The sequence below is a fragment of the Triticum urartu genome, chromosome 5, assembly GCF_003073215.2.
Source record: "Triticum urartu cultivar G1812 chromosome 5, Tu2.1, whole genome shotgun sequence".
In the NCBI taxonomy this organism is placed as follows: Eukaryota; Viridiplantae; Streptophyta; class Magnoliopsida; order Poales; family Poaceae; genus Triticum; species Triticum urartu.
Window position 1 is genome coordinate 148001433 of NC_053026.1, and position 11946 is coordinate 148013378.

The 11946-nt window shown below is 46.4% G+C and overlaps 1 protein-coding gene across 1 annotated transcript; it reads left to right on the plus strand.

Annotated features, from left to right (window-relative positions):
- Positions 1-8233: 8233 nt before the first annotated feature.
- Positions 8234-11538, plus strand: LOC125508234 (lysine histidine transporter-like 8). Its single transcript, XM_048672862.1, has 5 exons — positions 8234-8752; positions 9344-9477; positions 10018-10445; positions 10550-10681; positions 10795-11538. Exons 1-5 carry the CDS (start codon positions 8415-8417, stop codon positions 11278-11280), a joined length of 1518 nt encoding a protein of 505 aa, XP_048528819.1. The 5' UTR covers positions 8234-8414; the 3' UTR covers positions 11281-11538.
- Positions 11539-11946: the final 408 nt, after the last annotated feature.

The window sequence follows — 11946 nt, forward strand, 5'->3', positions numbered from 1 at the left end:
AATAGAGAGTAGCATCACACACTTATTACATCGAATGGTCCTCAAAAGAGACTTTATATACAATAATATGGCTTAAGGCCATCTAAGTAAGATAACAGCGGAAGGCTTGGAAGATAAAAGTGAGTCCATCAACTCCAACGGCATAGCTGAGTGCACGACAATGACCTAGTGCACCTTACTCTTTTTTTGAAAAGTCCGCCAACATGATATGTTGCATCCCGAAACAGGTCAGCCACATGAATATGCTGGCAAATAACGTAATAGAGCAATGAACAAGTAAATGCTATCACTACATGCATATATGGCTGGTGATGGCTGGTGGAGGCTTTATGGTTATAAGGTTTTTGCGAGAAGCCATTTTTACCCTACAACAAAGGAATATATTATATTTAACTATCCATGGTTAGTGATAAACATTGAGGATACCCCTCATCTCAATTCCCAATTAGAAAGTAATTAATAACCCAACAAGTTTAATTTAGAGTGATGAGATTCAACATGATAATCCAGGAACAGATACTTCAAGATGTCCATAACCGGGGACACGGGCTAACCATTGATTTAGGTTTGTACCTCTGCACAGGGTTTGCGCAACTTTTCCCCACAAGACCCGATCTTCCTTCCATTGGATTTCTCTCACTACATGGTGTTTGAGGAAACGGATGACTGAGACACAGTCTTTTCAAAAGCATTAACTCTTTTACTCTAGGTAGACAAGTACCAACCTACATCCCCCACATCTGCTAGCCTACCACTGAAGAGGCATTGCAACATACTTCAACTTGTTTAGAGCCCATAATAGCTTGTGGATGCACATGAAAGTTTCTAGCATGAATATCTTATTGATCCCTTTGAGCCTGGGTGGCGAAACAAAAGACCAACACTGGGTATATCCCAGGTGCCTGCATACAATTCCACCAGATATGTATTTAAGTAGCCACCTTTAAGTTAACCATTAATTAAAATCTCACATCTGTCATGGATCACTTCAAACCAAAACCACGTCTTACGAAGCATAGCATGGGCAACCTAAGCATAACGTAGAAGTAAACTCCCAAGGTTTGATAGTAAAAGGGCAATAGGTTCTACTCATTCATCTACTTCCCAATACCCACATGTTAATCACATCCTAATCATGCAGTGTTTGAGGATTGAAACTAATGCATAAAAAACTGGTATAAAGGGTATGATCAAAGGTGTTACTGCCTTTGCTGACGATCTGCAAACCCTAGAGACTCGTAGTAGCATGCTTCGCACTCCGAGAATTCTATCGCAAACAGACAATAGCATACATAGGCACTCAAGCATAGATGCAAGGGTAAAACTCAAATAAGAAGATCCAAATCTGAAATTCCAACTGAAGAGATTCGATTTGCAAAAAGAAACAAAATCGGAGCTACGTATACTGGAACTACAATCAAAAAGAACTTTGAAACAAATCTGCTTGAAACAAATTTTAAATTGTTCAAAACCATGTTCAAATTGATTAACCAGAAAAGAGGGGCTCCGAGACGAAGATCTTGTGGCATTGGTTTCACTGGATTTGGACGAACGGTTGAAAAGTTGCGAGGGTTTGAGATCAGGGGGCTATCTGCAATAAAAAATAATCCCGGATAGGTCCCTAGCATAAATAATAAACATTTATCATGATATAAGGAAATAAAATAATAACATTATTATTGCCTCTAGGGCATATTTCCTTCAGTTGTCTCAGTGCAATTCGCTTCCGGTTACATAAGCCGCACCCAAGAGGTTGCATTTCCTACCGCATCTCAGATCTCTCTCTATTCCCAAGTGTAAATATATGGGCATTAATTTTTTTTTATATATGTACATTGATGACAACTTGTGGGATGAACTAAAATATTCGGTAGTTGCAAAAATTAAATTCAAAAAAACTTTGTAGGGTTTTGGCGGCGCGGGGTGGGCTGGCAGCTGGGCTAGGGCAGCGGCCTCGGGCGCTTATAAAGGGGCCTGGGCGGGACGTGTCCGGCTCGGGCACGGCCCAAAGTCGGTTCGCACGGTTTTTTTATAAAAAAACAGATGGAGTAAAAAAGAAATATCAAACAGAGTCCAAAAATTCCAAAATAAATTTTGATGGTCCTCTAATAAAATTTAGGACAAAGTGAACAATTTTCCCGGACCTAATGCAACTTTTAAAAAGGTGGTTTTTTCCGAATTTAATTAAAATAACTCCGAATAAAAATCCAAATAAAATCCAGTGAAATATTTATTTTATTTTTAACATTTTTCCTCCAATATTTATTTTATTTTGGAGAATTCATATTATCTCCTCTCGTTTACTTTATATTTGAAATATTTTCGGAGAGAGAAATAATCAAAAATCAAAATGATCCCCTTTTCAATATTTAAGAAGATTTCAAATATGAAAATGAATGAAATCCCCAACTCTCTCCGTGGGTCCTTGAGTTGCTTAGAATTTCTAGGATCAAAACCAAAATGCAAATGAAATATGATATGCATGTGATGACCTATGTATAACATTCTAAAATGAAAATTTGGGATGTTACATGTCTTCTGTATATCTTTGAAGTAGGCAACCGTCTCAATCATATCACCTTCTTTAGTTGCATTTCTGTTCAAGCTTGACTTCAGGTTCGTGATGTGCTTGGTAGTATAAGGAACAGTCAGCTCCGTGCCATGGTACTCCGACATGATGTGCATCATTCGGCTTGCGCAAAAAAGAAAAACAAGAAGAGCGATTAAAATCTTCCCAATAGGCAAACGATAGGCAAATTAAACCCTAGGGCACAACACACACTGAGATGGAGACCACTAGTCTTTTTCAGGCATTTTTAGTTGAATTTGTTTTAGTAACAACCAAGGTTAGAACATGTAAAGCCTTTTTGGTTCCAGAAGTACCAACAAGGCATTATATGTAACCGCGAACAAATGCATGTCTCTGCTCACACCATATGTAGGCAACTAGAAACCATTTTTTGACAACAGTTGCTTACCACCCCTGACACACACTTTTTCGATTCAAACAATGATGCCAGTAGGAAATATACAACTGTCACCAAAAAAATTAGTTGTTTGCATGTGTGAACAACAGTTGCCTACTCAGGCTCCATACTCATGCTCAAAACAGAAATGTCAGTAAGAAATATATCTACTTTCAACCACATCTAGTTGCTTGCATTTTTTACAACAGTTGCTACAAATCTTAAGAAATTTAGAGCATCAAGGACCAGCCAATAGTTGTCTACCGTCCACACTAGTCTGCCTCAACAATGAGAAACTTGTGTAACCAATTTTTGTCCCACTACTTTTGTTGTCGCCTACCATATGGGAAGCAACAAAACACCGAATCCAAGCAATAAAACTATTTTCTCCTACCACCACTCACCTGTAGTTAAGTTGCAATTATGAGGTTTTTTAGGAACAACTTCTCTTCTAGGGGGATGCCTTGGTGCGATCGCAAATATTTAGTCAAGGAAGGTTTGTCAATCAACGAATGGTTATGCTCGGCAATAAAATAAGTGACCTCCCAACGGCCATCAATGAATTTTACTATCATCTTGGCTTTGCACCTAGTCTGTATTATCTTTTCTCTTTTCCGTTTCTTACTCTTCTTATTTTTGTTAGTAGCATCATCAGCTAACACAATGACATTGTCTTCTCCATCATCGTCATTCCCACCTTCATAAGGATCTTCTAGCATTTCAACGCTAGGTGCAGTCACCATACCGTGGTCAGCGTTTTGGGGTTTCTGAAACTTGTTGCAAACAAACTGGTACTTATCTATTTCGCCAGTAACAGTAGACCTTCTAGAAGTATTCATCTTGATTGAAAAAACCCACATGCTGAGCATAAGCATTATAGTGTTCTCTTGCACCTAGCAAAGTGTCAAACCTTGTACCCAATGAAGGTTCCTTTGGCTGGGACCACGATTCATCATCGTTATCAGCATCTCCCTCTGCACCCTCACGCCCAACAGTCCCACCTGTTGCACCCAAAGTATCTGTGTCATCAAGTGTGTGCTCTTCTATGTGCATTGCTTGCATGCCAGGGTCGGCAACATTCTGCGTGGTTGGAGGGTTTGGAGGTTCAGCCACAAACTCATGGATATTGTTCAGTGGGGGTGCCTTTTGCGTAGAAGGTTGTGTGCAGTACATGGGCTCAACGTTTTCCACTACAACATTGGGTGTCAAGTCACAATTGAGGTCATCTGGAAATTCATTAAGGTCAATCATCTCCTGCATAATTGGTAAATAATAAACACACAAGTTAGAAGAGGGAAGCAACTACTGACCAAATAAGTAGGAATAATACATCAACATCAGGCAACAAAACCAATCAACACACAATGTATAATTTCATAGTTGCATGCACCAATCAACACAATAGATTCTGACATGACAAATAATTGTTTTCTTTTTTTTCAGGTGGAGAAATCAGGGTCAGGGGGAAAGAGCAACAAATAATTGTGGACTGGAAGTGTTATCAGAAGCACATAACAGTGCATCTCTAGTTTTCAAATGTATTGGAAAATGTTGAGAGATTTGTAGTAGTATAACTACTAAATGACTTGTTTTGTGCTTTTTTTCTTCAAATTATGCACCAGTTCTGCTTTTTAATGCCGATGCTTCACCCCATGTGTTTTCAATGTCATGATCACGACTGTCCCATGGTTTCGCCTCGTTTTTTTTCATTTCTTATACACTTGCAGGCTATTAGGGGTCGTGGGCTGGAGCAGCAGAAGGTGGCACCAACCACAAGCTCGAGGTAATGTTATCACAATCTTTCAACATAGCATTTTCTAATACATGTCTATAGTTCCAAAAAACACACTAAGCCTGGACAAGCAACAAATAATGTGCTTACCATACACATTACTTTTGCCTAAGCATGAACTCGTAGTTGCGCAGCACATGCACAATAGTTTTTGTTCGCGGTCCCTGGGGTTGTGTGGGCTATCAGTCATGTGGCAACAGGTGGCAAGCCTGGACAGTCATGCACTTGCTCATCCCGACACATTTTTTATAGTCGCTTGCATTATTGGCAACAGTTGCCTACCCACCTGACACAAACTTGCTTGAAACAGAGATGCTAGTAACAACATTTTTCTAGTTCCTTGCATTTTTAACAACAATTGCCTAACCAACCTGACATGCTCTTCCCTTGCTCTTTTTCGCTCGAAACAGAGATGCTAGTAACAAAATTTTTCTAGTTGCTTACATTTTTAACAACATTTGCCTACCATCCTTATATACTCTTGCTCAAAACAGATATGCCAGTAATAAAATCCTAAGAAATATATCTACTGCAACCATATCTAGTTTGCCTCAAGAATTAGAAAACTAATGTAGTTTTGCACTATTTGTGTTTCTTATAATCTGTCCTACTTTTCTGTTGCTTACCATATGCACTACTTTTTGCCCTAAACATGTTGAACTTGTTGCTCATGTTTTGCAATACATTTGCCTAGTCATCAAAAATCTCATTGCTTACTTTTTGTCCTCTTTTTTCTTCTCTATAGCATGTGTGCCAGAGAAAACAACAAAACATAGAGAAGACTCATCTTGGACAGATGGTAAGGGAGGGGAGGGGCGGGGGGTGGAGGGGGGGGGGTGGGGGAGATCTACCATGAAGAAAGATCAGGGAGAAGGGTAAAAATCGGCCTCTACTCACAGAAAACAGTAGATCTTTTCGAAGCTCTAGTACTTCAGATCCATGGCGATCTGTAGGCAGGAGGGTTCCTTGGGGGAGAAGAAGAGGAGATATGGGTGGGAGCAGGTGGAGAGAAGGATGGGGAAAGTAATCAGGGGCAGAGAGGAGGGGGAGCACGTGATTGTGGAGGCAGGGGCAGGTTGGAGGAGAGATCAGGTGACCACCAGTCACATCCTCCCATCGCAGCATGGGAACGCGCGTGTAGACATGGGAGATCAGAACTTTCCTTTTTTGCAAGGGGGACCCAGAACTTTCCAAATCTGGTAGGTTGACAGGGATCCCTAACGAGCACCCAATTGAGCACCCAGTTGCTGCCTAGACGCATCCTTTGTTTTAAGGGAAACTCCTCTTCCTGCTGTCAAAAGAAACTAGTACTACCTTGGAGGGAAATTGTATTTTCTATTCATTTAGAGCAACTCCAATGGGGTGACCCATTTCGTCCGCCCGAGTCCGTTTGGGTCGACGCGGACAAAAGTGGCGGTCCAACGCGCCGACCCAAACTCAAATCGTGTTCGCCCGGCGTCCGTGCCAACCCATTTCAGGCCCAAAATTGCGCCTGGAATGAGTCGGCGCGGACGCGCCGCGCGTCTCCTCGCCGTCCGCGCGCTCCCCACCTGGCGGCCACCCAACCGCCACGGTCAACATAATTTATGACGACCGCCCACCTTGGGCCCACGCGTCAGCGACGGCGGTCGTCCTTTTTTAAGCCGGGCGTGCGGCGGGGCCGTCCTCATCCACTACCACTCGCCCCCGTCCCCATCTGGCCACCCCTGCCCCCACGCCGGCGACAACCCTAGCCACCGCCAGCATGGGTTTCTTCTCCGGCATCGGCAGCAGCCGCAAGGGCAAAGCCCCCCCGCCATTCCCCCTCCCTCCCGCCCTCCCCGCGCCGGCGCGCGCTCCCCGGCAGAGGCAGCGCATCAACGTGCCGTTGCACCAGGCCGAGTGGCACTGGCACCACCGCGTGCCTCTGCCGTACCCGGACGTGACGCTGCCGCATGACTGGCATTTGGATCCGGAGAGGATCCCAGTGCCGGCGGCGCCGCGGACGGCGAGGGCCCATGCGGAGGAGGTGCGGCGCCGGCGGGCGTTGCTGACGTCGGAGCAGCGCGCCGACCCGCACTTTCGCGTCGACTCGCCCAACTGGGCTCGATGGTTCGCCTTCGAGCACGAGGAGGCGAGGCGACGGCGGCGCCGACGCGCGACACGGCGCGACCAGCGGCGTCGACCACAGCCTGCCGCCGCCCGCGCTCGTCGTCCGCGACGAGGACCAGGAGGCCGAGGCCGCCTACCAGGCGGCCATCAAGGAGAGCGAGGAGGAGGAGCGGTGGAGGGAGGCGGACGAGGCGGCTTTCGAGGCTGCCATGGCGGAGGCCATGGCCCTCTCCGCGGCGGGCGACTGCGTCGTGCCGCCGGTGGCCCCGCCGTCCCCGCCCAAAGCCGAGCCGGAGGAGCCGGCCTACCTCGAGCGCTACTCCTGGACCGGAGTAGTGCGCGAGTGGGTCAGCGCTCCGCCGATCTGGCTCGGGGCGACGGAGAAGCAGGAGGCGGCCTACCTCGACCACTGGCGCCGCGTTCGGCTGGCCGAGGAGCGCCGGGAGGGCGAGCGCCTGCAGATGCTCGAGCGCGAGGCCGAAGAGGAGGCGCGCCAGGCCAGGCAGGCCCAGGCAGCGGCGGCAAAGCCCGACATCACCGCTCTGGAACACGACGTTTCCCTGGACCGGCCCTGCGCCGACGTTGATCGACCTCACCGGTCCCGACGCAGATGCCGCCGCCGACGAGGACGCCTAGGGCAGCGCGTCGTCTAGTTTTTAGTGTTTTAATTAATGTAATGTGGACTTTCAATGTAATGTGGACTTTCGCCGGCCTTCGTGGCCGGCTTTTATGTTTAATTAAATACATGTATTTATTTTCAAACTGCTCGCAATATTTTTTTTGGCGCGCCGACGAAATGGATCGGGCCAGCGTTGGACGCTCGCGCCGACCCAAACACAGCGCCGGGCGTTTGTGTCCGCCGGGCCGACCCAAACGGACAAAAAAGGACAAATGCGTCATCCGTTTGAGTCGGCCCGTTGGAGTTGCTTTATGGGCTTAAAATGGTCATCTAAGTTTTTGTATTCACCATTGAAAAAAATTGTCTTGGTATTCAAGTGCCGCCCATCCTTGCGCGTCATGTTTGTGCAGCACCCATGTGCGTCGCATCCATTTCACACTCTGACGCTCGGATCTCCTTCCGCCACAAGGCACGAGCGCGATCCTAGCGAAATGACCACACCTACGGATGCAAAGCTCTGCACTCGACGACTCCTCCACCACGTCTGAACAGTCGAGCCATTCACACGCCATCCACAGTGCGGCAGTACGGAAGCTCGTCGATTTTTCTCCTCCGCACACGGCATCGCACTGCACCACGCCATGGTAGTCGTAGTACTGCGAGTCTGCGTGCAACTCTCGCTCTCTCTACGGAAGTGTTATCCGTCCGTCCCATGGCTACTATTGCTTGAGCTTCTCTCTCCTCGCCCGACAGAGAAAGGACGGGGCCTTCTCCGACACACGCCCCCCTCCCCGTCTGTCCCCCACTCCACCACCACCACCTTTTCTTTTCTACACTTCCCCACCACCTCCAAGAAAATCACTTCTCCTCGCTCTCTCTCACACACACAGCGCGCCGCGCTCCAAGAACAAGAAGAAGAACCCACTCCAAGTCGTCCAAGGGGAGCATGGCGGCAATGGCGGAGGGGGCGGGGGAGCCGGAGCTGGTGTCGATCCCCGTGACGCCGCGGGGTCTGTCCACGCCGGAGGGGATGTCCACGCCGCCGGTTAGGAGGGGAGGGGCGGCGACGAGCGGCGCCGGGACGCCGGTGCGCCGGGTGGTGGAGGGCCTGCGCGGCTACCTGGAGGAGGTGGGCCACCTCACGCGCCTCAACCCGCAGGACGCCTGGCTCCCCATCACCGAGAGCCGCAGCGGCAACGCCAGCTACGCTGCATTCCACTCCCTCAACGCCGGCCTTGGGTTCCAGGCGCTCCTCCTCCCACTCGCCTTCCCCGCCCTCGGATGGTCAGTAACCTCCTGCTCCGCTCCTCACTCGCCATTCTCACATCCTAAACCCCAGCAAGCCCTCAGACTCGAGCATTGTTCGTCGTTCCCCCTTTTCAACTTTCTTGTCCTGGATTCCGTTTTGTACATGTTCTGTTCTAACCTCAGAATCAAACATTGTTTAGGTTGGTCAGATTGGTGGAGGCTTCAAGTTCAGTGCTGAAATTTTACAAAACAAAAGTATTTTCTAGCTTAGATAGATGTTTACTTTCAAGATTGTTGCAGCTTGTATATATGGGAATGAAAATGTTTACAAGTTTAAACGCATCAGAAATTGTTTAAAGGTGTTATATTAAAAGAATGTGTAATTTAGAAATGTATTTTTCATGGTCTTTTCCTTGATTTTAGATCTTAAGTCCCAAGTGTTGCAAGTATGCAGCTGCCTCTAATAAAGGCATGAGGTGTATTGATAAAGGAAAATCACAAATTACAGTATATAATATTGATACAGTGGACAGTGTGCAAAATATATGTCGTAAACAATATCCTAACATGACACTAGAAGGATAAGTGCATATTCCAATCCTAACATATGCTTCTCTTATACTGTAGGAGCTGGGGAATAATATCATTGACTGTTGCTTACTTCTGGCAACTGTACACACTCTCCATTCTAGTCAAGCTTCACGAAGCAGTCCCGGGCAGGAGGTACAACAGATATGTGGAGCTTGCACAAGCTGCATTTGGTGAGACAAAGACATGCCCTTCGCTATTTTGCAAATTCATGACAATTAACTCTTGATTCCAACCTGGATATATGTGCCAATGTTTGCTGTCAATGATGTGCCATGTTTGGAGTCGTTGTCAATGTTGACGATCTGTTTCATGTAGCTTAACGGAAGAATCTTTTAACATTATTAGCTAGGTGTAGTGTTCAAGCATGGGTAGTGCCAGCATAATATACAATCACTCTCATATTTGATCCACATCTGGAACAGTAGAAATGACTGCTTAACGGTTATAGCATATCACTCTCATGCTACAGTGGTGTAAAATGTGGAACTTCCTGCTACCACAGTTACTCCATGATCTTTCTAATCAAACCATTGCAACACCCACTTTCAGTATAACCAATTATTGCCTATTGTTATACCAAGCTGAGTTAGTACATGCAATGCTGTCTAGATTGTCTGCTGCTCTGTTGCTATATTGATGATGACTGGAAATTCGTTTGTAGGACTGAAAAATTAGCTGAGTTACTGATTTCTATCTGTTTGTTCATTCAGGAGAAAAACTGGGGGTGTGGCTAGCTCTTTTCCCAACTATTTATCTTTCGGCAGGCACTGCAACTGCATTGATCCTTGTCGGAGGGGAGACTATGAAGCTCTTCTACCAAATAGTGTGCGGCCCCCTTTGTACACCGAGCCCTATTTCGACGGTGGAGTGGTACTTGGTATTCACATCCTTGGCAGTCATTCTTTCCCAGCTCCCAAATCTCAACTCGATTGCTGGGCTTTCGCTTATCGGTGGCGCCACAGCGATAATGTACTGCACCATGTCATGGGTTCTCTCTGTGAGCCAGCAACGGCCGACAGCAGTCTCTTATGAACAAGTGAGATCCACTTCTTTTGGCTCATCACTGTTCTCTACCTTGAATGCTCTTGGGATAATAGCCTTTGCATTCAGGGGACACAATCTTTCATTAGAAATACAGGTTAGTACCACTACTAAACAACCAGTCCTGTTAGACTTTCAGTACTATGTAGTTCCATTTGGTGGCTTCATTTGTTTTATTTAAATTAATTTTACAACTACCAGGCGACGATGCCGTCGACTTTCAAACACCCTGCACATGTGCCTATGTGGCGCGGGGCCAAAGCGGCTTATCTTCTGATTGCGATGTGCATCTTCCCTGTTGCCATTGGGGGTTACTGGGCCTACGGGAACATGGCAAGTACTTCAATCATCTACTCCTCACTCATCATCATCATCCTGTCGCGATGCTTTTCTTTTTTTGCTAACAATCCTTGGTCCTTTTCTGTTGTTCTTTTCCATGCCGGCAGATGCCACCAGGAGGGATCCTGACCGCCCTCTACATCTTCCACGGCCACGACATCTCTCGTGGGCTCCTCGCGGCGACGTTCCTCCTCGTCGTGTTCAACTGCCTTAGCAGCTTCCAGATATACTCCATGCCAGTGTTCGACAGCTTCGAGGCCTTCTACACAGGTCGCACCAACCGGCCCTGCTCAGTCTGGGTCCGGTCCGGATTCAGGATCTTCTACGGGTTCATCTCGCTCTTCATCGGCATCGCTCTGCCGTTCCTCTCCAGCCTCGCCGGCCTTCTGGGCGGCCTAACGCTGCCGGTGACGTTTGCCTACCCGTGCTTCATGTGGATCTGCATCAAGAAGCCTGAGAGGTTCAGCTACAGCTGGTACGTGAACTGGGGCCTCGCCCTGCTCGGCACCGCCTTCAGCTTGGCCTCCTCTGTGGGTGGTGTCTGGAGCATCATTAACACTGGGATGAAGCTCAAGTTCTTCAAGCCCAACTAGCATGTCTACTGTTTTCAGCTTGCAAATTTATGATATATAGGTATATGCTTCTTATATTACATGCCTTGGCAAGACCAATGGCATTAAGTGGTGTCGATCTTATATTAGTAGACTTTGTCTTGGTAAAATGTAAGTATCCCCTGTTGGATAAGAAAAACACGAGCCGATGAAATGATCAAATCTCGCAGTGGCAACCTTATGAAGGTCAAATGTAACTCGAACAATTTATATAATGACTATCTCTGTGGTAATAGTGTATGTACTTTTGTTTCTTTTTCTCAGTTTTGAATTTTTATGGTGGACCAAAAAATAATATATGATCCAATCCCTCTTTGATTTGTAGGATTTAAAAAACGCAGGTTTGCATGTCATTCGCACTTATATCCTCCGTTGCACCACAAAAAGTAAATCAAGACGTTGTGGTGCATTGAAGTTTTGGATTCCTAGGATATGTTTAATTGGAGCGAGTCCAATATGAATTTTCTTAAGGAATCCTTTGCATCACATTTGAAAGCAAAATTTCAAAGAAGCACTCAGTCTATAGTTTTAAAAATCTTAAAAAAAAATTGGACGTCAATTTTGAATTGAACAACATTAAACAAAATGCAAATACAACCGAGCTTTTATTTTTACAAGGTGAACGTTGTAGACATCACAAAATTATAG